The sequence below is a fragment of the Linepithema humile genome, chromosome 6, assembly GCF_040581485.1.
Source record: "Linepithema humile isolate Giens D197 chromosome 6, Lhum_UNIL_v1.0, whole genome shotgun sequence".
Classification (NCBI taxonomy): domain Eukaryota; kingdom Metazoa; phylum Arthropoda; class Insecta; order Hymenoptera; family Formicidae; genus Linepithema; species Linepithema humile.
This window is the reverse complement of record NC_090133.1, coordinates 2,968,774-2,994,063: the sequence shown is the minus strand read 5'-3', so window position 1 is coordinate 2,994,063 and position 25,290 is coordinate 2,968,774. Positions and strand designations below refer to the sequence as shown.

Genomic DNA, 25,290 nt, shown 5'->3' with positions numbered 1-25,290 from the left:
GTTCAGTGTCCAAAGGAAAGTCGTGAAATTGCGGTTCAATCGCCATGTTTCGTCTCGTATTCGAACGAAGGCAAGAATTATCGCGTAAAGTTCTCGTCATGAAACACCTCTTCGGCGTTAAATCTTGAGAGTGGTTTCGCATATATAGTGTTTATCTCATAGAGATAAATGTCACTTTTTTAAGTACGAAAATTTATATTGCGTGAGAAGTTGATAAAGTTGATTGCTAAAAAAAATCTACGAGAGTGCTGTTTTTTAAAGGTCCTCATTAAAAAATTTTTTTTACATTAATATTAATAGTCAACAACACGCTGAATTCATTATACTTCATTATACTTCTCCGAGCAAGAAAACAGTAATATATAAATTCCGTTCTTTCGAGCGCGATGTTGCTTTCGCGTGCCGATATGATTGAAGAAAGTAAAATATGCCGTATACGTAGCGTTTCACGCATTGTTAAATATGGGTAATCGCATACGAGGTATCGTGCATTCGAGTTGTGAGTTTGAAAATGATTGTTTAGCAACTGCGATGTTATCGGAATCCTCACCATGTGATTGATTCAATTTCCTGCAAACCAATTAACTGCTGATTAGTCTTGCGTTACGTAAAGAGATATTAAAGATATACCGCTCATCGCGCGCACGGCGAGATCCTAATCAAAGGCCAGTGTTTTCTCGGCGCGCCTCGTATCAGGCGTCCCGTAAATGAGTCGAGTGTGGCAAGTTTTAATTACGACCGCGTCTTTATCAGTCTTGACCGTATATGTACTTCCGGGCTCCGTATCTTTCGCGAGTTTAATGAGCGAAGGTGCGTGCCGTTCAGGCCAATCACTTCGCGTTTTCGATTTCTCTATAATTGCTAATTAGAGACCGTCAGTCAAGTCAATCAGCTAGAACGGATGGGAGGAATTATATAGCTGATGATCGAGGATATCTCTTTTTTTTCTCCCTCGACAAAAAATTTAATTAAAATAAAATATTGAACGCTAAAGGATAACTTTTTAGCTAATTATTCTTCGCGCATGTTGGCGTACAGCGCGCAATTTGTGTTTTATTATGTACATTCTCCCCGGTTAAAAAATCGGCCGAGCCACGGCAAAAATATATAATTTATAATTTGTATTTCACATTCCCTACGTCTCGGCGAGCGGATCGTAAAAATTCGGTGATCTACAATACGTCGCGCCGTGCAGAAACATCAAATACGAAGCCCCATCGCTCGCGGCGTTTAATAATTTTAATGAGCGAAGTTCACTACAGTCCGCACTAAGAGAGTAATTGGCGATTACGGTCGGCGGGGCAATCTTTAACGAGCGGTCTACGCAATTTCTAATTAGTTGATTTCACCACTGATAATACGAGTGTGCCTCGCCCTCCTTGTCCGACTCCTCTAACTTGATACGCAATTTGCCGCGCACCCCCTTACATTTTAATTGCGACCGACGTGTCAATCTTGCCTGCGCTAACAAGCGTCTCTAAAGGCGCATGTCACACGTGTACGTTTCCCAACGAAGCAATAATTTGATGAATTCGAGGGAAATCTCTCGAGAATTGCAATTAGCTCGAATGACAAATTCGACGTACGAGGCACACGAGAGTGGCACACACACACACACACACACGAATCAAATTTGTAAATTTAATATACTTATATTTGTGACGAACAAAGAGTTTTTCTTCTCGGGTTTCTTTCTCTATTATATCGCAATAACTTATATCGAGCGGCGCGCTGCTCGATTTTTTTCACGAAAGATTCGTGATCAAGTGCTCCCGCCACTCCTCGGATCGCCCCTCTCGCTCAGGCACCCTCGCTCATTATGCGTGCCCCTTTGCCGCATACAGCGGCGCGGCGTTCTGTCGCTAACAAGAGGGAATAAGAGAGAAATACAAGGACGTGCGGGCGCGCGTATGCCGAAACGACGTATTCACACACGGGAGTGCGCGCGCGCGTGTGGGCAACCCCCGCCTGTTAATGAGTTAGACTACCTTACCCTCGGCACTTTAATTGTCTAAAGCACAAATTGGGCGGCTTTAATTAGCGTAATTATTTGGTTCGTTTGTCCGTTTATCCAAGATCCTATATCGAGCGAGGGTCGAGCGGGCGGGCTGCCCTCTCGCAAGACTAAATGGATTCATTAGCGCTTTGTGCGATTAAAAATCCAAATTTTGAACTGGCAAGACTGGCGAAACCTTTGTGTGTGCGCGCGCGCCTTCAATTTGATCTGCACCTTAAACGCGATTCCACTCCTCGTCGCGCACGCTTCTTTGATGATCGCAAAGTTGATGCGGGAGGAACGAAAGCTGCGTCTCTCGTAAGCAAAGTCGTGCGTCGTCGCAATTAACGGATTCAATTGGAATTCATTTCTGCGCCCGCTAATAACGCTAATAAAGTATGTAACGCGAGCGTTCATCAGATAAACCGAACTTGTTATCTCCCTCCGCCAAGTCGCACGCGCGCGCTGCCGTGGCCAGGTTACGACTTTTAAAAATGTCGCATGACACAACGCAATAAATAAATTCGCGCGGTTCTTTACTGTAAAGCGCGCGTAGTGCACAACAGTGCACAACAGTGCACAACAGTGCAAGAGCGGCGTAAAAACTGGCGTGCGTTGTTATACGTACGCATACGCGCGCACAACAAGCGAAACACATTCTCGCCGCAAACTTTAATTTTTCTAGATAATAATGATTAATCGCGACCTCGGTTTCCAGTTTAATTAAAAAGCTATGGGGTCGCCACTCTTTCCGTTCCCTCTCCCCCCCCCTCCCCCGCTCCTCACACGCTGCCTTCCGCGAAACAGCCGACTGGCAAATTAAATTGAAATTGACTAGGTCTGGTAATGAGGTGGCCTGCAGGCCCAGTCGCGGCATTAGCCGGGTGTGGGTTCTAGAAAATGAGTTCCGACTTAACAACAAATTGCCTCGGTGAACTTCCTTTCACCCCATCCTCCGCCGCTCCCCCCCTCCCCGCCCTTATCGTCCTCCCGCAATCCGCTCGCACGCCGCGCGAGGACTCGTCCACCTTCTCCCCCCACCCCTTTGTCCTCTTCTCTTCCCACCTTTAATGTTCCACAAACGAGCGGGGTCCTAATAAAGTTAATCGATGCGAAAAAGAAGGAGCAAAACGCGGATCTCCAATAACTATTTAATTCAGTCAATCAAAATTCCTATTAGCCGGCGAGCACAATTTGGAAGTATATGCCGAACAACGCGCGCTCTCGTATTAGAAGCTGTCTGAGATATTGAACGGCGCAGCGACGGAGACGAACGCGCGCCGAGAACGAACAAGACGGAGACGGCGGGCGAGACGCGATTGTCGACGAGGGGCAGCGGTTGCGCGAGATAAATAAATAATGATAAACAATTGACGACACGACGGAAATAACGGACGGCGCTCATCGGTCCGCCGTCGCGTGTACCGCAAAGGTCGAGAGAGAGAGAGAGAGAGCCGGGCGCATTTTAATCCGATTCGGAAGAAAATCGACTATTTTCTTCGGCGACGATATTGCGGTTTATCGTGATCTAACTTGGAAAATTGGATTCCGCATTACGGTACGATTGTTCGGCGCCGACGCAAGACAATTTCGATTAGCCCGATCTCCGATTCATTTTAATGTAATTAACGTTCCGATTGCATGCTTTGTTTCCTCGGTCTAACCTCCGTCTATCTCTCCCCCGTTTGTCCATCCCGTCGTGCCCCTTTCTCTCCCGCGCGAGCTGCCCCCCTCCCTCCCCGCCCCTAACAAGCGGGTTGTGCAGCAGAGGCATCGATCAGTCATGACTGGTGCTGCATGCATGTGCGTGTGCATTAGCACAGTTGTGTGCACGTACACGCTGCATACATAATAAATTTCACGTTACGGCGGTATCCGTGACTTTTATTTACGACAATTTAGCAAATTGTCATTTTTTTTTTTTTTTCCGCCTCTTCCCACTCGTCCCCTTTGACAGTGCGATTGGAGCCGCCTAAGCGCAAAATGACGGAATTCTTTTAATAAAATTAATACGATAACGAGTGTAATTAACGGTATTAGCATACCATATCTAAATGTAAATTAGATATATGCTAAAGATATGCGTGAGTATATAAAAATTCCAAAGCGGCATTAAGTATAGCCGATGACCGGTCGGTCGGTCGCTCCCCACCACACGTTTCTCGCGCGGCGCATCTTAAATCCGCGCCATTAGGTACACGTGATACTTGATTCGAGGTAGACCACGAGCCGGCCGGAGTTAAACAAGTAGATAACGACGTGCCCGGAAAAAAGGGAGCGCGGAAAGGAAGGTCGGGCGGGGTGGCGCGGGGCGGCGAGGCGAGGTGAAAAGAAAAACCAAGAAAATGATGGGAGCGCGCGACGCGACGCGGGATGGGATGGGAAACGGCGCGGGGAGGGCGCCGAAGAGAGAAAGAGAATGAGAGACGAAGAGTGACGACACCGAGAAAGGACCTCTTTTGAATCGCACAGGTAAAGCTGTTGCTCGCAGGTGTGAGAGCGCGCCACGACCTGCCGGCTGGGCCGACGGGGAACGAGATCCGCGTAGCAACGACGTAACCGGGTGAACGGGCACCCGGATGCACTAAAACGCGCTCGGCGCGTTCAACGTTGCGTGAATTTCGATTAATTTCGTAAAAGCGCAACTAAGAATTGCATGTCCCTTCAACGGGCGCATCCTCCCTTCTCTCGCGTGGCTCCTTCTCGCGTTACTGGAAGAAAAATCGCGAGCGTGATTAATCGACAAATTTTGTACACCGACTGTTGAAAAAATGACAAGATTGAAGAACAGATGGAAAAAGTTGAATGGAAAAATTACGGACGTTCTTAATAATGTACAGCCTTTAAAAGTCGTTCGCTTAATTGCTCCACGCGCATCGACAACGTTAAACCTTGCTTTTTGATCGCAAATTTCTAAGAAAGCGTCTAACAGTCCGCTTCGCGATCCAGCCCTGAAAGCGAGGGGGATAAAGAGGAGAATGGAAAAGGCGAGGGGAGGAACGAAAGGGAGAAAGAAGGAAGAAGAGAAAAAGAGAGAGAGAGACGAGCACAGAAAGCGAGCGAGTGAGCGCGCGCGCGCGTAGAAGATACGACATCGCCCGCTGCAAATTGCAATTTTGTTGTGAGATCATTATAAAATACATAATGCCGAGTCGCCTACTACCGCATAACCCTCTCTCTCCTCCTTTCCTCATACCGCTACCGCCGCTACGGCCCGTGAGAAGAGAGAGGAGAGAGCGGAGAGACGAAGAGAGGAAAGAAGAGGAGAGGCGGCGCGGCGTCTCGTTAAAAGTTTCTAGCGACGCGTATTCTTAATAGTCTGCGCGCGCGGACACGCCGTCATTAAAATTATAACCAACCTCCTGTATCACCTCACCGATTCTCCGCCATTCCGGGCAACGGCGAAATAGAGAAAGTGAGTGAGAAAGAGAGACAAGGAGAGAGCCGCAACGGGAAAAAAACCGGAGAAAGAACGCAGAGAGAAAAAAAGAGAATTGCGCGAAAAAATTTGTTTATTCATTTGTGCAAAAATTCAGGCATCGATGTTGCATAATGGGTTTAAGAATATCGACAACTTTTACAATGCAAGACAATAAAAAAAAAAAAAAAAAAATAATAATAATAATCATTTGAGCATTCAAGAATAACCGAAGAATAACACCGAATCGTCTAAATTATTCAGAACGCCACGCCGAAAAGATTTTGAAGGAGGTCGATGGGAGAGGAAGAAGTTGATGAGGAGTGGCGGATGGGTAGCCCATAAGGAAGCGGAAGTACGGAGAGGAAGAGATACTCTCTCGGAGGGATAAAAGCGCATTTAACTGAAACTCGTGGAAAGTTGCAGGCTCTCTAAATATGTAAATACGAGGCTACTGGATGTTATTACGCATACATAGACACGCGCGGCGTACATGTACGTACACATGTATGTGTACATAGATTCGTAGAGGAGCGGGCGCGCATAAGGTAAGCAACGTCCGGAAGAAAGCCGGCGTAATCGTCCGATATTTAAGTAGCGAGTTTGGGTACACTGGGTATATTTAAACGCGCTTATTATCATATAAATACAAGTTGGACGTTCAATTTACGCGCCGCAGGCTGCGTACTCGCGCGCGCGAGAGCGCGAGCGGGCTCTTCGTTTCGTCGTCGTCGGCGCGCGGCGACGGAGTTGCAAAAGTTATTATTGTTATTACCGCACCGTTTAGAAACTTTTGTTGAGCGCGCAACGGACATTGCGCGGCCCGCATGCACTTTGGCGCATCGAGTTATCCGTCGTTGCGACTCGGATGATATTACGCGCGCCGCGCGACGATGTTAGCTGAATATACACGGGTGCGCGTATGAAAAACTTGCCGGAAGATTTACGATCGATCGCCGTCAAACGCGTAATCGTCGGCCGATAAAAAGTACGCTAATGCTTTCCGTTTGCGACATTTCAGAAGCAGCAATGTTATTGGGAAACCAAATGCACGCGACAATCCCAAAGGCATGAACCTTCAACCGATCCGCCGTGATAAAGTGCTCGTTTTCGGCGCAATGAAATTAATTAATTAAAACGTCAACGTATTGATCTAAACGTTACCGGGTTTTGTCGATAATCGAAACGGCTCGCGGAGAAACGCGATTCCGCGAGGAAGCTCTCGTGACGGACTCTTTTCTAGCGTTCCGTTATTAATGAATCTTTGAAATATTAAGTCCACAACGCTTTATAAACGCCAGGGTTGTTACCCCCGGCGTATTGATACATATCTAGGAGCAGTTTAAACACATGGACGCCGTACACGCGCGTGTAATCGTAAAATCGATGTTTTGCCCAGCTTCGATTCCGTTTCGGAGTAAAATTGTTTCGTAGTATTGAATAATAGATGCCGCGCGAGAGAAACGTCGCAATAACGACGCGGCCAGTTTTTGCCGCGAATAAATCTAACCACTCACAGCGCGAGCAAGACAATCCACGAATTCTGAAGCTAGACAGTGATATTTTTCATTAATGCGAGCTCGAGACGAAAATACTGCACTTTTGAGAAAAATTTTACGTGTAAAATATGATGAAATGTAGAATCCACCAATGATGGCGTGGCAACGATAGCGTGATGTTCAACAATTTGAATAATAGTAATATGCAGTTTTGCAAGGTTTTTATAATGAAACTTCCGAAATGTTTTACTTAATATTTCGTTAAATGGCTATCATCCGCGACACGCGATACAGTTCGGTTCTTTCGCTCTAAATAGAGGAGACGAATTCTTCTTCAGTTTCTCCTCCATTCTTAGTCCAATGACACGTGCGAATATAATTCTTTATCGTCCGCTTTTTCACTCTAACGCGGTCGCACACATCCAGGCAGAGTTGATACAACGGGAGAACGGAGCGAAGGGAGATAGCGAGAATAAAGGTCTCGCAAGAGTGGAGGGAGCCGTACACCGCGTTGCCCGAAATTGCCAGAAAAATAATGCAGCGAATTTTATTGGGCGTCTGAAAAAAAAAAAAAAAGAGAGACGACATAACGCGGCTGCGTAACGCGGATGTCTCGTGATGTAAACACGAGTGCAGCGGCAGATATACTCTTATCAGGAGTGTGGCACACATTCACTCATTACTAGAGTCTCGCCGGCGCGTCCATCCCTTTCAGCCACCCCCCGCAACTTACTCCCACACTCGGTTTACCGCCCTTCCCACCGCAACCCCCTTCCGCCGTCTACCGCCCCGCGCGAGAGAGGGACGAATGAGAGGAAGATAGCGCAGGCCGGTGCGTCCGACAGATAGAGCTTGAAAAATGCCCATTTTTAGACGGTGTGGCGGTACAATCCCCCTCCCTGCTACTTTTTTTTTTTTTTTTAGACAGATTTCCACGCAGTTCGAGTATTCTGTCCGTATATAAAAATGAAAACAAAAAATTCGGTACCGCACGAAAGGAGAAAATAGTTAATCAGTGATTTTATACGCGACGGTGCTGATAGCATTTAGTTATTTCACATTCTGCCTCGAATAATATCTGCACGAGTATGCGTCGAATTAGTTTATATTCGGCAATATATGATAAGTCGTTGCTTTAATAATAGGCGATGGTTAGATTGATTAACAAAGAGACCGGAAAAATGTAACACATGCGACGAAGGGGGAGAAGAAAAGATAGATTAGTCGCAATAGCGCGTATCGTGAGAATAATAAAGAGGGGTCACACACCAGTGAGTGGGGAGAGGACGAGGTTAGAGATCCAATCGCATTTAATGGCACAAAATTACGTCGAAATTGGATTCTAATTTAACATTCACGAGGCAAATGTATTCAAATTAGTTCAAAGGAAATAACAAGTCCTTCGCCCGCAGGATTAAATAAATTTCCTTTCTGTTAATGATTATGTAGATTGAATGACATTTCTTCTGGTCGCCATCGTTTCGGCGTGTCGCGTCTCCTTTTTTTTAGACAGGTGGGAGGGGGGGCCGGGGAGTCCGCAGGACTGAATTAAGGATAATTGCCTCGCGGCGAGAGACCGAAGGAAGGAAGGACGGTGGGGATAAGATGCGACGATATCGGCCATTGCCGGCCGGCTCGTAAACGTCGTACGGCGGACATCGATTCTCAACGCCACATAAACCCCGTTGATTTTTACGATTTCTCCGCGCCAAATCCTCCCCTGTCACTTCGCCGTTCCGACCGCTTCGAGAAATATTTACCCCGAAATCCCGACGGCCCTCGACATCGCTCATTACCGTAGGATCCGGCGAATCAATAGTCAAAACCGGTTTCCTCGACTCTTGATATATTTCGCGCGTCCATTTGGAAGATGCAACGCGCTGGAAAAAAAAAAAAAAGGAAAGAAAACAACACCACTTACAAAATCCTCGCGATTGTTCTCGCGGCACCGCGAGCGCGAGACCACACGGTCGGCGGAACCGGGGCGCGCGTGCACGCTTATCGAAACCTCGATCGCATTAGAGAGCCAACGACACGCGCGCGTTCGCGGCCGAAGAAAATACTCGATATACCAATAAAACCGATACGCCGCGTTGAAAATTTGGCGACCCGCGGAATGAGACACTTGGCAACCACCTGTGGCACGGCATTTCGAAACGAGTTCTAATCTTGCCAACTATGGGCCGGTCGAAACGCGTCATCGAATTTCCGGTATCACTCGAGGATCGGATCAAAATTGAACCGGAAATTACTTTTCGCGCCGAGCCGTTTTATATTGGTAGTTTAATAACTTAGCTGCGATAAATGCGCGCTTGCACGTCCATATGTGTACGTCGTGTTTACCTCGGTCGTTTAAAAAATTTGTTTGCATCGAGCAAAAATTATGAAAAACATGCCAAAAAAGAGAAGTAGACTTGTCAATAATAATTACACTGCTTAATGCAACTGCGTTATAACTCTAGCAATATACAAACGTAAAATCGGAATCCCACATATTGTGCCACACAAATGTGTAAAAAGATTCTACAGCACATACAAACAACACAGTGTAGACGATTCTAATAAACAGTCGAAACGTTCGTTTAATAATTCAATCAATTTTAATAAAGCCAGATATGATCGCTTCTTAAAGATTTCTATTTAAGATCCGCCAGCGAGCAACTCGACTGCGAAGTCGGCGCGACGCTTCGTCATGCGGTTCGTTCACGATCCCCTTCGACATGAAATTTGTCTCATTAACAATCTAATTAATAATCCAATTACGCAGCAAGATCCGCCCTCCGGCATATTTTCACGGTAACGGGAAAACAATTCTGTCGGACGTTTCCCTTCCATTGCAGGTAGATGGAGAAATGGCGATAGCTTCGCGCGCGCAAGAGAGAGAGAGAGAGCGCGAGGCAAGTGGAAGAGGGTTAGTGCAGGAGCATGGGGAGAGGAGAGGGATGTTTACCTCAACCCCCAGGAATTTAATAAGCAATTACCAGGGATGAAACGAGACGCATCCGTGTATCTGTATAACGAGGCGGTTTGTTGATGTGTGTGTATGTGTGTGCGCGGATGGGCGAGCGAGGGAGAAAGAGACAGGGAAGCGGAGAACGAGAGAGGGAAAGAGAGAGAGAGAGAGAGAGAGATGCTTGTAGAAAACGAAACAGAAGCAGAGACTAAAAGGAAAAGACAGAGAGGGAGAGAATAAAAGCGAGAGAGGCGGACGAAAGACAGAACGCTACACCTCGATCAAGGCGCAGAGGATACACAATATTTCCCGATAAATTCTGACCGATTTTATCGAATTGTTCGACCTGGAGGAGCAAATGAGAATAATCTCGGTGTTTTAAAGATTGTCCGCTGCTTGGTACGCGTTTCAGATCCTTTCGAGCAAAATTATTTTTGTTCAAACGTATTTAATTTTCCTGCTCGGACACACAAGGCCGGACAAATAAGTCGCAGTATCGATCGACGGATATGAATAAAATAAAATTTAGAAGGGGGTTAATTTGCAGTTGAAAGAATTAATTGGAATCGTGCGGTAAACTGAATGTTTTAGACTGGATGCAACAACAACAACATAAGCGCATTGCGGAGGGCTCTGTACTCGCTCGACCCTTTAGGATTTGCGCGATATGAAATGTACCGCGGGATAAAGAGAGAGCGTGAGGAGGGGGGGGGGAAGGGGGGAGGGGGACGTGTAGAATGCGGGGGTGGTCCGTTTTCGTGGTTAATTGGCTGGGTGTATTTGCACGTACTTGCGGCGTAATTATGTGTATACACGTATGCGCGTTACCTAATACCTAATAACGGCCTTGTGCAGCGGCGAGAGCGAGAGATATGATTCGTCCGCTTATATAATGTCGTCACGGCCGCGAGAACGTAATTAAATAGCGCGGAATAAATTACGGAGGCGATTGAACAAATACGGCGACGAGCTGCGATTCTCGTTCAAGTCGAACGTTCACAGGTCGACTTAACTCTCTTTCAAAATCTCGACTCGTTGTTTCAACAGATTTCAGATTTAAACGCAACGCGTCCCCGATATCGTTGACATTGAAGGATGCGGAAAAAGAGCAGCGCGCCGGCGGGGAGATACGCGAGATACGACGAGTGCGGCGAGGTGCGGTTCTCCTCAAAGGCCGATATGGCTGACATCTAGATATTCCGGCCGTCGGTGCCTCCCCTTTCTACGTCTAGCACGGTGGTTTGTCATTCAAGGCACGCCGCCATAATTTGATATATTAGGTACACATAAGCGATGGCTGATCGCGGTTATTAGGTTGGGTACACGCTACAACCACCCCCGAACTCCCATCGGAACGACCCCTGACCTGTTCGCTATCCGCCCCTCGTCGTCTCTTGTTCCTCCACCTCTTGCCGCTCTCTCACCCTCCTTCTCGCTCTGCCTCGTCGATTCACATCGCGCGGCTATTTGCTATGCCGCTCGCAGTCGCGAAATAGGATTATTATTATAGCCGTGCGCGCTCGCCAACTTTGACGGAGCTGCCCTGAAGCGCGGAAGAGGGGGGAAGAGAGGGTGGGGGCGAACGTCCTTCTGCGTTTAGTTACGTCGGAAATTTCGTTGAATCGTGGTTTTAAGTGAAAGAATAAAGAAAATGAGCGATAATTAATTATCGATACACGCGATAATTCGCGAAATCAAAAACCTGAAAAGACAAAATTAAGCAAATAATTTGCAACGGTATGTTGCATACGGTATTTTAGTGAATTGTTTATGGCAGCATCGGGAAATCTATTTAATTCTCCCGACACCGTTTCATCGCGAAATTGACGGGGCCGATTAATAGAAATGTCGAATTCGTTCCGACGCTTCGGCGCAAAAAGATGAACGCAACGTGCCGACTTCCATTATCGATAGCGCTGGCTAAAATACAAATGGCTTATCATCGGCGTACACGGACCGCGCGTTACCCTCTCCCGCGATCTCGCGATCGCGCGCCGTTATCGTCCGCGTATAAAAGTAGCGCGGACAACCAACTGCAATTTGCGAAAAACCATCCGCGCGCGAATTAACGCCCTTCGCGCTCTTAATCCACGCGAGCCGCTCTCTCTCTCTCTCTTCCGCCGCTATTTTCCTTCCACTATGCCGCCCGGGACAGTTTCATTAATACGCGACGATGTGCAAATTCATGCTGATCCTTCGTTCGCGCCTAATGAATCGCCCGGAATATTGTTCGCGGGCCTTTGACAATGGTGGAACAACGCTTGATCAGTGTTTCGATAATAGTCATGCAGAATAGGGTAAACGATCCGATGACCGCTGTGTGCGTTCACGCTTTATTTCTATCATCCGAAAATTCACGCCTCGGTTGACACGCAAAAATATACATATACCTATATATTCGAGGGAAAAAATAATTTCGTTTATTTCGAAAAAAAAAATATATATATATTGGAATATCTTAAAAGTATAAAAATATTTCTTAATCAATCATTCATCATTCTGTTTACGCTGTTTCCGCGTGTATCAATTAGATCCGCTTTTTCCGCACTGATAACATCGGGAAACACATCCGGTGGCGGACGTGCACGGCCAGGCTCAATAAATTCTCGTTCAAAAAAACCTACGCGCCGTGCCGTAATTAGCATGCGTGCAACAAATGAAAAATGATTGCGGTGCCGTAGATACGCGAACGCGTGGCGCACACATTCGTGTGCTCGCACGCATCGTATCTTGCGTCGGATGCGCTCGCGCCATTTTTCGTTAACACCACGTTTCACCACGTGAAATAAATCGCGATGCGTGATGTTTACCAACATTTTTTCAATATGCGATCACCGCGCATTCAGTTCTTTGATCATTTCTGACCGTACGAGTTCTCGTAATACGAGAGAGAGAGAGAGAGAGAGAGAGAGAGAGAGAGAGAGAGAGAGAGAGAGGACAGTCAAAAGGATAAAGGAGACAGATGGAAAAAAAATTTTATTGCAACTTATAAGAGGAAAGTTTCTTTAGAAGAGGAGAGATCATTGAGGCGATGTAAGAATGTTCGTTCACAAAATCAAAAGCGCTCTTCTAGGACGGAATTCAGAAGCAGTGGACCAAGCGCATCGAAGAGCAGATCATGTAGAAAAGCGACCAAAACAACATTCCCGTAAGTCGCAATAAAGTTTTTCTTTTTTCACGTATTCCTTTACCTTCCATATATAACTCTCTCCTTTGTACATAAAATTATAAAATTTACTAGTTGATCGTGAATATTTGCTCGATATTCCTCGTCATCTCTCCGTATGAATTCCTTTTCTTTTGTTTTTTTTTTTTTTATTTCCCGTTGATTCCTCGTATGCCTCGGGATTAGTTACGCGTAGAATATGAGTATCGACATTATCGAGCGGTTTTGTCAAAGGACACCGGGGCGACGTCGGGACAAATACGTTTCGAGGCACGACGATCGCGCTATTTATTATTCAGTGGATGGAAAAGGCTCGCCCTGCTGCGTATATTTCGATCGCAGATAAACCGGCGAGCGTAATACGGACTTCACTCTGGCGATTAGCTCCTTTCCACGAGCACGCTCGATTTGCACGAGCGATCGATCCGGCACTGGAAATAATTTGTATTCGAAAAATAGATCTATTAAATTAAGCGGGGAGTGAAGGGAGCAAGCGCGGGAGAAAAAATTTCCTTTGTGCGCTTAAAGCGCAAAATTAATTCGTAATATTTAATGTACAAGTTTTTAATAAAGGGATTATTAGCTGCTCATAATTGGACCTCGGGATTTCAGATTTCTTACACTCCGCTCAAGAAGAATCTCATTTCTTTTCTAGGGCGATTGTTGAAATATTAAAAACGCGTTTAACCGCATGATGGCTATTATTAACTCTCAAAGGCGGCTTGTCAACGCGCAGCCGTTGGCATAAATGCCACCTAATATCTCGGCAATGATAAATGTGACGGACATCTTTCTCTTTTTCGCGGGGACGCGCATAAAACGTTCTCTCAAAGGAAGACCAAAGCATTCCGCTGGATTCCGAGCAAATCCACCGCGCGTTTGCTCACGTGCGCTTCACTTAGGTTGTTGTATTTAATTACGAACGACGTAGTTTCCGCGGATGTCTTCATTTGCACGTAGAACCAATGCTTGGATAATGCGATATTTTTCTTTATAATCAAGTCCGTCAATTTATATAAAAGTAAACGTGACATTTTTTTTAGATTTATGCAAAATTATGCAGAATTCCACAGACAGTCTCCTTGTGTATCGTATAAATTATGTAAAATATTTTTTTAGCATTGTACATTTCCTCTAAACAATAATTCTTTCTTTTTTTAATTGTCGCTAAAGTCCTTCGTCAAAGAAATAATATTAATTGCATACACAGAATGGACATCCCGTATATATTCTTAGCGCGCGTTATCTTTAGTATTATCTTAATTAAGCATTATTATCCTACAGATATCCGTAGAAGAAAAATATAAAAATTAATTAATATTAAAAATTTATCTTTCGGAGTTAAAGATATATATCTTTTCTTAATTATTGGGAGATTTAAAGTCAATCTCTTGCAAAAAAAAAAAAAGAGCTGGTTCCTACCTCGTCCTCATTATTCCTGAATTATCATAATTAAATTTGCAATTCACCTAGATTGATAAATATGTAATTATATGATTAAACTGCTGAGTGCAATTAATTAATTAATTATAATTGCGAACCGACGACTTGTGCGTTTGTGCAAAACGGTCAAGCGCAAAGTACTTCTCGGCCGTGGTCTTCCGGCTGGCCATCCTTCTCTACAATCCATCCATCCGGGGAACATCGTTAGATCACACACGAGCCTGTTCAAATACCATTACTCGGTTTGATGCGGAATCAAACGCGAATATCGCAAAATCGCGCAAACATTTCGTGAATCAGCCTCTACCATCGCGTACGCGCCATCACCGCCGGCAGCGTAACCACCTTCTGCGGTATTCTCTTAATTTCCCCCGTGAAATCGCTGTCAAGTTGAACGGATTAATTCCTCTCTATTTGCCGCGGCTATTCGTCCCCCCGCTCCTCCTCTCGCGTAATCTTGTCGAGATTGTAACGAACGGTATTGATTTAATGGCCGAATTATGCTTCGATTAAACTGTCGCTCAAATATCTTTGCTTGTGTACATAGAATCTTAACGTAAGCTTTTGCTAATTAACGCTGTCAACTTGCACTCTTTTTTTTTTAAATTCACGATACATTGAGAATAATGTTCCGATCATTTGAATCGCTGACGAAAATGTGCTGTTCTTCCTGAATAATAATATCGATAAAAAATTAATTAAAAATAAAGAATATTCGTCAATATTTCAATTGTAAGGTTTGAACCGTCTTGTTATTCTCGCGACTACGTCTTATATTTCTCAAGGTTCAACGATCTTTAACTTATCTCACTTTGCTATCTGGCAGCTTTATTCGTCGACTGACGACTGACTGATTGTGAGTCACGCATTTTTGGCACGTGATCGTGTGCGTTTATCAAACTCTGAAATTACCAAGTTCGAGAAGCGGCACGGTGGCTGCTGACCAAGGGCAGGAAATTCCCGACTCGAGCCGCGGTCGAAGCGGGTGGCAGCGGGTGAAGTGGTCAGAGGGCCGGGCAGGCGAGGGGGTGGTGAAAATTTCAGCCCAGCGGTGGCCCGAATTAAGCGTCTAATTGTAAAGGCGACATGTGCGAGGAAACCGGGACGGCGGCGGCGCGGGATGGCGGCGCGGGTGGCGGCGAGGGGGCGGTGAGGGGCTGGCGCGGCGGGCGCGATAGGGGCGCATAGATCGGCCGGAGGTGAGAAGGTGGCGGGGGTGAAGGTAGCAATTAACTTCTCCTCGCGAGATTAGAGCGAGATATTACGAGATATCGAGCGACTTAACGGCAACACGCGAGAGACTTCAAAGGCAGTAATAAACTGCCTCTAATGAACCCCTTATCGCCGGTGCCACCCCTTCGACCCCCTCCCCCCCCGCTCTTGCCCTCTTCTTCGTTTCCCTCAGCACCTCCGGCGACCTACCGTCTACGTACGTGCCTCCCTCGACGCGATGCGGGCTGAATCGAGCGCGGAAAATACACCGTGTTCTCCTTCGCGCCAACTCAATTGACAGTCTCTTTTTCTGTTATATCGCCGTTACTATTATAACTGCTATTATTAGTTTCGTCTAATATTATCTCGCTATTGTTACCGCAGATAAAATATATGTTTTATCATTATTCCGCGCACTCGTCATTTTCTTTCTTCAATTTTAAACCGTGCTTATTTCTTTTGGAATCTGCAGAATCTAATATATGTAAAATATATTAATCCGCAATGTGATAACGTTAATAATTCGCAATTATCCATTATTCCCTTATGATGTCGACACAGTTTCGAGCCCCGGATAAATTGACAATCGGATCCGAACCACAGGTGGAGATTATCGGCAGCATTATTAACAAAACGCTCGTCCGTTTCCGGCAAGATTTGCGAAGAGTTCGGAGGCAATCTGTGCCCGTCTCCGTCCCGTTTTCGACAGTCCTCTCGTCCTCGGCTCTCGTCGGCTCGTCGCCCGTCGCTCGTTGTGGCACAGCGCGGCATGGCGCGTCGCCGGGCTCCGTCAAGCCCAATCATGTTGATTCAACAAAGTACCTACCTACCAAATTGCTGGAATTTGGTATTCGGCCAGAAAGATGGAGGGAGAAGGAGCCAGCGGAGCAAGCTAGAGGGCTGGAAGCCGTCTGATTGCACATCTAGGACAAACCAGCATCACGACGACGTCGCTCCAGCGGAAAGCCGAGCGATGATTGGCCGCGCTCTCTCTTCCTCTCTCTATCATTCCCCTTTTCCTCGATCCCTTCAGCCCCTTGTTCGTACGCCCGAAACCCGATGGCGTCGGGGGCTGGGGGTGATTGGACGCATCTCGGTGATTGTGGCACCCACCAGCCGCCCCCTCTGCAGTCCCCCCCTCCCCCTGCTCCATCTCGCTCTCTCTCACTCTCTCTCTCTCGCTCTCCCTCCTTCCGTTCCGTCCTGGTCCACCGCGCCATCCCTCCTACACGGCTGTAAATCGAGTTTACCCTCTTGCCGTGGCTCAGCCCTTCAATCAAACTGATTGAAACATTCCTTGAATCCAAAAGAAACGAACCGCCATCCCTTCTCTCTCGCCTCTCCAGCCTCCCCGCTATCTTTCCGAGAGTCGCACCGCGCGCGCTATCCTCTCCATCCATCTGTCTATCCACTCGGTTCGCGCGGATATATCCGTCGTTCTCTTTTCGACGAAGCGGTTACTACCTCTCGCGCAGGAGACACCGATGGTGTTTCGAGACAACTGGTTGGTTTCAATTCCGACAGTAGTTTGATTGTAAAGCTGTGCGGGGTATAAAGCGCTTAGCGTGATATGATGCACTGAATGTTCAGCAAGAGCGTGCCGTTGTTGTCTTAAGTAGAAGATCATAAGCGAGTCTGCTGCATATATATATATATATATATATATATATATATATATATATATATATATATATGCTTTTAAATATATCGAAATTCATTTGTTAACTATCGCTTTTCAATAAAAAAATTTATATATAATAAGAAGTTTTTAAATAGATAAAAAATATGTAACAAATAGTAAGAGTGAAAAAATATATTTACGTTCGTTAATCCGCAATATCTTTAAAATCGCTTGAATTTTTCTGTTCTATATTTCTTTGATGTAATATTTCCTCTTTCCAAAACTAATATCAGTTTTTAAATTAGTACCAGAAGATAAACTCCCAAATGGTTTATCGAGACTGATTTTTCGAAGAGGGAGCCGATAGGCACCAGGATGGATGATGTTAGACCCGTCCTAGGGGCGCCCCGTGGTCAAATATTGATATTAGGCCGGACTAAATCGCTCAGCTATGCTAACAGATTAGAACATACGTGCGCTACAGCAACAGCAATTGCACGATAAGGAAAGATCTGTTGAAATCGAAATATTTATGTTAGCGTCAATTAGCGCGATTAATACGTCGCAAAATTATAAGTGTCGTCGTAATAAGTGTTTCAACCGCGGTATTATTATAAAACACAGCAAGACGACTGGCAGAGCGCGTTTAACTGCAGCATGAAATGCAAGAAATGTCACTCCTCGTGCGGATATAACTGGTTGGTGAGTAAAAAAAAAAACAAAAAAAAAACACTGACAGTTCCATTACCTCCGGTACGTGCGGCCGGGCCAGGTTGTGCCGATCTATTTCGGGGGGACTAACTAAGTTCAGCGTCTGTTTCTCATTAAATTGCGCTCTGACCTCGAATCCTCTAAATTTGGAACGGCCACGCCGATTAGATGCATATTCATCGCGACGCGGCAATCCCAAAGTTGTAAGCCATTCATCGATAAACGATTGGCGAGAGATGCGTGCGCGCTTGTGTCGAGTTACGTGTGATACGGTAATCGTAATAGATAGCCAGACAACGAGAATGTTTTATGACGTTGTGAGATACGAAATACGCCCAACTTCTTTTCAAATACCCTTCAGATATCCGTGAGTTGTCATTAACATTGTTGTGAGTTATCATTAACAGAATTACGCTCGCTTTATTCTTTTATCTTCTGTGTTTCTACTTTTTCCAGAATTCTAATTCTGCAAATATACTGTCTAAATTGTGAGACTCTCGATTCTTTGGTATCTTCGCACGTATATTTGGATACCTTGAAGATGTTTACGCATTGTTTGATATATTTTAACAGCGGATAATCAGCGGAGACTATCAAATAAGAAGGCAAATATTATCACAAGATATGACGTAAAACGGCAAACTTCCTAGTCCACGGCTATTTTGCACGAGAGGAATGTTGATTGCGCGATATTGGCTCCCCGGAATCCCGGCACGGTATAAACGAACACGCGGCAAGTACCACGATAAATTAGCCGTGTAATGGCCGAACAATAACAGTATTTATTATTAATAACGAAGCGTCGGGCGTTGTTATTAGTTTCAAGAAATTAGACGGCGCGATTCCGCGTGGGATCGCGCACGTGTTGGAAAAAACAAAATATGCGATGCCATGCACGCGCGACATAGTATCTAATATAATGGAAGCGATAATTTTCAGTTTATTTATGAGTGGCTATCGCTATCAATTCTTCAACATGATAAGCAGCGATATGCGAAAAAGCCTACGTTTCCGTGTTTATTTAAATAATGTCTCTTAAATACCGAGAATACTTCTCGTATTGCCGGAGAAAGGAATTTTTTTTTTTTTTTTTCCTTTTCTTCACTTAATGGAAATTTTTTTAATATTTCTCCTTCACTTTCGTACGACAGATAGTGGGTGTGTCTTATTCGAGAGAAGTAAATTCACAACTTACCGTCTGTAGTCGGCTTTGCAGAGAATCATGCCACTTTTGGTGTAGCAGGATTGGCCGACTTCTCCCAATACCACGCTGCATAACGTGCATTTGAGGCAGCCGATGTGCCAATACCGATCCATTGCTAGCAACAGCCATCTTTCCATTATTTGATGATTGCACTGGGCGCATACCCGAAGGCCGGTTGACCCGCTTGGAACGCCTTCCTGCTGCAACACAAAATTTTTCTTTCGTTAATTTATTGAGCAAATGCGCATGCTGAAACACGAAGTTTAAAAACAATACACTAGATTATTATATATCAGTTGTGACTAATGGCGCGCGTGTATTTTCTTGTCTCAGGACAATGCGAAAGAAATTATCGGTTACGAAACGCGAACATGTACAATAGACGACGATGATAAGAAATATGTTAAAATATGACGTACGGAGAGTTGCAACACATCTTAGAAATCGTTTCTAACCCATTATAAATAGAAATTCAAGCATCGTGGTAATTAATGCGAAACAGAAAGTCATTAACGGGCACTAAATCATTACAGCGTCTTAAGTGCGCGCTTATTATGAATGCTTACTCGTGATTATGCAAACGCACGTAGGCGAACGTAACTCTTCGCTCGCGGGATTTACAACTTACTCGCTAATTTCACTTTGAACAATGTTGCTCAATACTAGATTATTACTAAAACTTCAGTTTACCATTAAATCAACGAAACAACTGCATTAATTTTGTACACAATAATACTTCTTTGTTATATTTAATTAAAATAACGGAGGAAAGTAAGGATCTGTAGAAAGCATGAAAGTAATTGTTTTATTACAAGTAATTATATTATTTGTTTCAAAGAAGACATTCTGTGGTTAACATAATTTTCTTCTAATTGAAGACGCGCTTTCGAAATTTTAAAATCACTGTAAAGTTTTTACACGGGAATAGTGTTCTTTTATATATATTTTTATTTTTCTCATTATTTTGTGTTTAAAATTATTAATTATATTTATAAAATGATTTATAAATTCTCATTACTTTGTGTATAAAATTGATAAAATAAAATAATTGGAAATTGAATATTTTACATATTTCATATTACATTCAGATACAAAATGCTAATCACAGAATGTCGACTTTGAAACAGAATATGTTTAATTTAAAATATCTTTTTGAAGAATCAGTATTTTAGTTGATGTTCCGTTTGAAATGAAACACCTTATATATGCGCGCGTCAATATACATGCTTTATGTATATACATTTATACATTTATACAGACACATGAAATTGTATAAATTATAGGTATTAAGTACCATTAGCGAGAGTGCATATACATATCTACACACACACACACACACACATACACATAACACTCACGTATCTATTGATATAGTAATCTCATGGTATAGAGGATGACTTTCAACTTTTAATGTCTACACGTGCAGTTATGCGACTAGTACGATACGGTACGATAGACATAGCAATGTTCGTTCGGTTTACGCGAAAGATACAAGAACGAATGCGTTAATTGTCGACGAACGTACTTGCGGAGAGCGCCGTTTCCCGCAAAAATTTCGTCCATTTATACATATGCTTACTTTGACTTCCGTCTTAATGTTCGTGAACCAGGGTTTATCCATCCGCGATGTAATCGTATTGTAGTGATACGGCTGATATTGGACCTCCATGATGTTACTCACAGCACGAAGAGAGAGAAAAAAAACAATGAAAACACGATCTCGGGCCGCACAGATTCACTCCGGCGAATGATATCACTCGGCCTCCAACAAGTTCCCGTTGCGGCTCGCACTCACTTTCTCCCACCGCGATTTGCAGAATTCGCAAGAATCCGGCGAATTCCCCCCGAATTTTACGGCTCTACGGCGACGGAACGAAGCACTACACCACAAGCGACGAACAAACCTCACGAAACTCGCTGTTCTCGGCGACGCGTTCTCTGCGCAGTGCAGTCATGGACGCGGGTATAGAAAGGAAACTGAGAGAACGAAACGAAGCGAAGCGCGGACGGGACCCAACTGGCGCTGCGGGCCCCCGAATGCCTTGCGGGCCTGCGGGTTCAGGTACCTTAGCCGAGTGGGGAGGATAAAAAGGTGAGCCTAGAAACGATCCAACCAACGTTAAAAGGGAACGCGGGATAAAGACGGCAAGAGGGATCGGTGAGGTGAAGGGGAAGGGGTCTGAGCGGTCAGGAAGGGAGGTGAACGGAGGACTCATTCGTATGGCAGAGAGAGAGAAAGACCCAACGGTGGGGAAGGGGGGAGAATGAAGGAAGGGGATCCTTTCCATAGTACCAGTTGAGAGAAAAAGAGAATGGGAAAGAGACAAGGAACGACGTGGAGGCGCGAGAGGGGAATATTCTGGGACAAGTTCCCTAAGTGCTGCCGAGTCTTACAATGTTGTGTAAAGCGAAAGTTGCGGCAAATTTTTCAATACGTTACATGTGCGTTTACAATATACAGCGATAAACTAAGTGAAAAACAAAGAAAAGTAAGAAAGAGAAAAGGTACGATATGAAAAAGAAGACAAGAAGAAGGGACAGAGATAGAGTTAAGAAGGAATATAAAGATGGAAGAGCAGAAAAACACGGGAATCTGAAACGATGAAAAACATAGAAGAAAAGATGCAAGTACAAAAGTCTCTTGGAGCGAAGAACTTAAGATTACAAAGCAGAGTGATAGAGAAGCGAGTGGAAGAAGTGACGGAATTAAAATAACAAACAAGCCCATAAAAGCCTACAAAGTTTCCAAATAAAAAATATTGATTTTTCTGATTTCCAAAATCGACAGGACAATATTGGATGATAATTCTAACGCGTTTCACAAAACAGAAAAGTCTACAAATTTAAGATTTTTGTTTTCATATTCAACATGCTCATCTTCTTGAACAATCATTTTTTTCTCGGAAAAAAGATAAACTGCAATCTTAAAAATTTTAATAATAAACATCAAACCTTGTACGTGACAAAAGAAATAAGCGAAACCCGCGGTAATTAAATAAAAAAGCTAAAAGGATAAAGCGATAAGAAAATATCAAGTTAAAATTTTAGATAATAAAAAAAGCCTCTAATAATAACAAACATGAAAAAGCAATTCACGAAATAAAGCAACAGATGTACGCGTCTATGAGTACTCATACAAAAGCCGGAAGAAAGAGAAAGAAGAGAGAGAGAGAGGGGAGGGAGGAGGGGGGGACAGACAGGTAAAGCAGAAAGATGTAGAGGGAACCACATGGGCCCCTCCGCCCCAATTCAATTATATTTCTCCATCATAAATGCCTATATTGTTACGTTTGTCAATGGTGGGGTAAATGAGGGTCGGACGGATGGATAATATCTGCTGAATTGTAGCCTGTGACCCTATATTATACCAGTTTTCTTTGTGAGAAAGGGCCCCGATGCCGCGTCTTTGAAACTATCTGTATTGCTTCACTTCATCGCGCGAGAAATCGAATTTCGGATCGAGCGCAATATAGAGAGAGAAAAAAAAAAGACCGATATTTAAAATAATACGTATCACAAAGCGCGCGCATAAAATATACGAATAATTATACAAAACTTTCTCTCCAAGGTCTCCGATAATGATGCCAGTGATACTCACTTTGAGCGTGCAGTTATTGTTGTGATTGACCGGTGGATACGCGGGGTGTCCCGGCATGTGCGGATGGGGATGCCCAGGGTGATGTGGATGGTCCTGCATCATGCCGCCGCCACCGTGATGATGCCCGTTGCTGCCCATGCCCTGTCCAGGCTGCAGGGTCGCATAGGGAGTGGCGGGATCGCCGGCACCACCGGCGTGCGAGGGTGAGTGCGGGCTGGGTAAGTCGGGGGTTGTTGTCGTACCGCCGCCACCGCCTCCTCCTCCGCCAGTCCCGTACGCGTGATGCGGCCCGCCGGGCCCCGAGTGATGCGGACTGCCCGAGAGCGAGGGATGATGGGGATAGGCTGCGGAATGGCCCGGATGGTGGGGGTTCATACCAGCGGTTAGCGCGCTCGCCAGTTTGACCGATGAGAGGGTGGGCTCAAGGAGCCCACCAACAGCTTCCAACAGCGAAATAAAGACTATTTCGTCCTGGAGCCCGGGCTTTTCTTCCGGTACTTGGGTGAAATCTGCAACAGTAAAAAAAAAACACATGCTCTTCAGTTGATTTCAATATGAATTTTTCATTCTTATTAAAAGTAATTTAACGGAATTTAATTTAATTTCTTTTAATTCTTATTCTTTAATTTAGTATAAAATCGTAATTGTTGCACAAAATTAATATAATATCTTTTTGTCTTTTAATCTTTTGTATCATTATCGCTATATTGAAAAAAGTTCTACTTATAACCGGCACGATATTCAGGTCGGACTGGAAAATTTTAAATCCGAAAAAATAAAATTAAATTCGTAAAACTTGACCTATCCTTTGTCGAAAACTACGAAACCGGCAAGTGTGACCACGCGTAGCACGCCCACTTTAATTAACAATAATCGTCTTTCTTCGCAGCTCAGCGGGTGTGCTGATTAACGGTCCATTCAAAATTTCTGTCTTTTTTTCCTTCGTAACGAGCGGCCTTTATTCAGTCGGTTTTAAGGGCGGAAGATACCGAATTCCTTCTCGCCAGGCCTCGGTATTTTTTTTTTCCCTTTACAAAACTGACCGATCTGTCATGTGCGTGCACATAATGATTGATGAATAATGAAAGAGCAATTATCTCCTTACGGCGGATACTCTGAATTCGTCTTCACCGGCGCGTGTAATATTGAAAAATTTTCTTCTTACACGAAAGCAGCTTGTCCCGCGCGTGTTATCCCGATAAATGCAGTTCCACTGTACGCGGGGAAAGTAAAAATGTCAGTGTGCGACGTCGGTGGGAGAAAGTAATTAGCGCGCGCGCACTGAGGCATATATTATTCCACGATGCAGACGCACATCGGTACATCGGAACACACTCAGGCTCTTAATACGTATTTAATTAAGTATGCCGGGGCAGAGAACGTAGGAGGACGAGCGAGGGGGGTAGGGCGGGCGACGGGGGAGTTTATAGTGGATATCAGTATGGGCAACCATAACTCTCGCGCCTCTACCGGGCGAGCAGCGTGCCACTTATGCGAGCACCTACCGCGATGGAATTTCATCCTCGCCGTTACCACATAAATCTCCGACGCATTAATGCCCTTACGGACCCGCTCGCTCCGCGTTTCTGCGTGTCGGCTGCTTCTTAATACGGTTACTTAGATTCCGCGGCTGTCGCGCGCGGCACTCTATTCATGAGTGCCACCGATTCGGATTATCACGGATCATCGCGTTTAACTCTTTTCAGTCGCACACGTGCAAACACGCCGTTTTAATTTGCGAATTTCAACGCGACACTCGGCGGCGGACACTGGTTTCGCGTCCTTACACGCCGCCGTACCGAAAAACGCAAACTCCACTTGCGTAATTGTCGATCGATGACACTTTGCGAAACAGTTATCTAAAATAAATAATTATAAGGCTTGTTCGAAAAGCGTTAGAGTCTCGTCTTTTGAACTTTGTGCAATGATATCGGCTATTAAATCGATCCGCGACGACGAGTGATCCCGATTTTGGGCGGCACCGGCCGACGGGGCGGTCACACGATCCTTGCGAAGCACGTGCAGCGACAAAAAAATTTCATTACTACTGATCAGATGGCCGGCTTGAGCAGGTAGCGTAATAATAACGTAACGCCTTACGCAAGCCACGTTTACTCATAAATGGTGGTTTGCGCGTCGAATTTTTAAAATACCATAATTCGGCGGAAAATGAATTTTCCGCGCGCTCCGCATGCTTTTATCGTAACACGTTGCAATAATAATGTGTACATTTATGTAAAGCGTAAAACAATGAATTATAAAATATAAAAAGGTCTTATCTGATAATTATAAAGTATGCTTCGCGCCGTTATGTAGTACTGAAAGGATTAATGCCGTTTGTTTATCTATAATTGGCGATATTGATTTAACCACACGTTTAATCAAACACGTCTATCGCGATCGATCGTAAATCAAGGTGACTATACATTACGATGCACTTTAGGTCGCGAACAAAAGCTGTAGGATTGC

General features: G+C 44.7%; 1 protein-coding gene across 3 annotated transcripts in view; it reads right to left on the bottom strand.

Annotated features, from left to right (window-relative positions):
* LOC105670630 (uncharacterized) overlaps nt 1-25,290 on the bottom strand; it is a 178,649-nt gene that overhangs the window by 6,253 nt on the left and 147,106 nt on the right. For all 3 annotated transcript variants that reach the window (XM_067357434.1, XM_012364254.2, XM_012364256.2), the window contains 2 exons: nt 22,822-23,330; nt 19,215-19,423 (listed from right to left, as the gene is read on the bottom strand). In XM_067357434.1, the coding sequence (XP_067213535.1) occupies nt 19,215-19,423; nt 22,822-23,196 (584 nt within the window). In that variant the 5' untranslated portion in view covers nt 23,197-23,330. The remainder of the gene's footprint in view (nt 1-19,214; nt 19,424-22,821; nt 23,331-25,290) is intronic.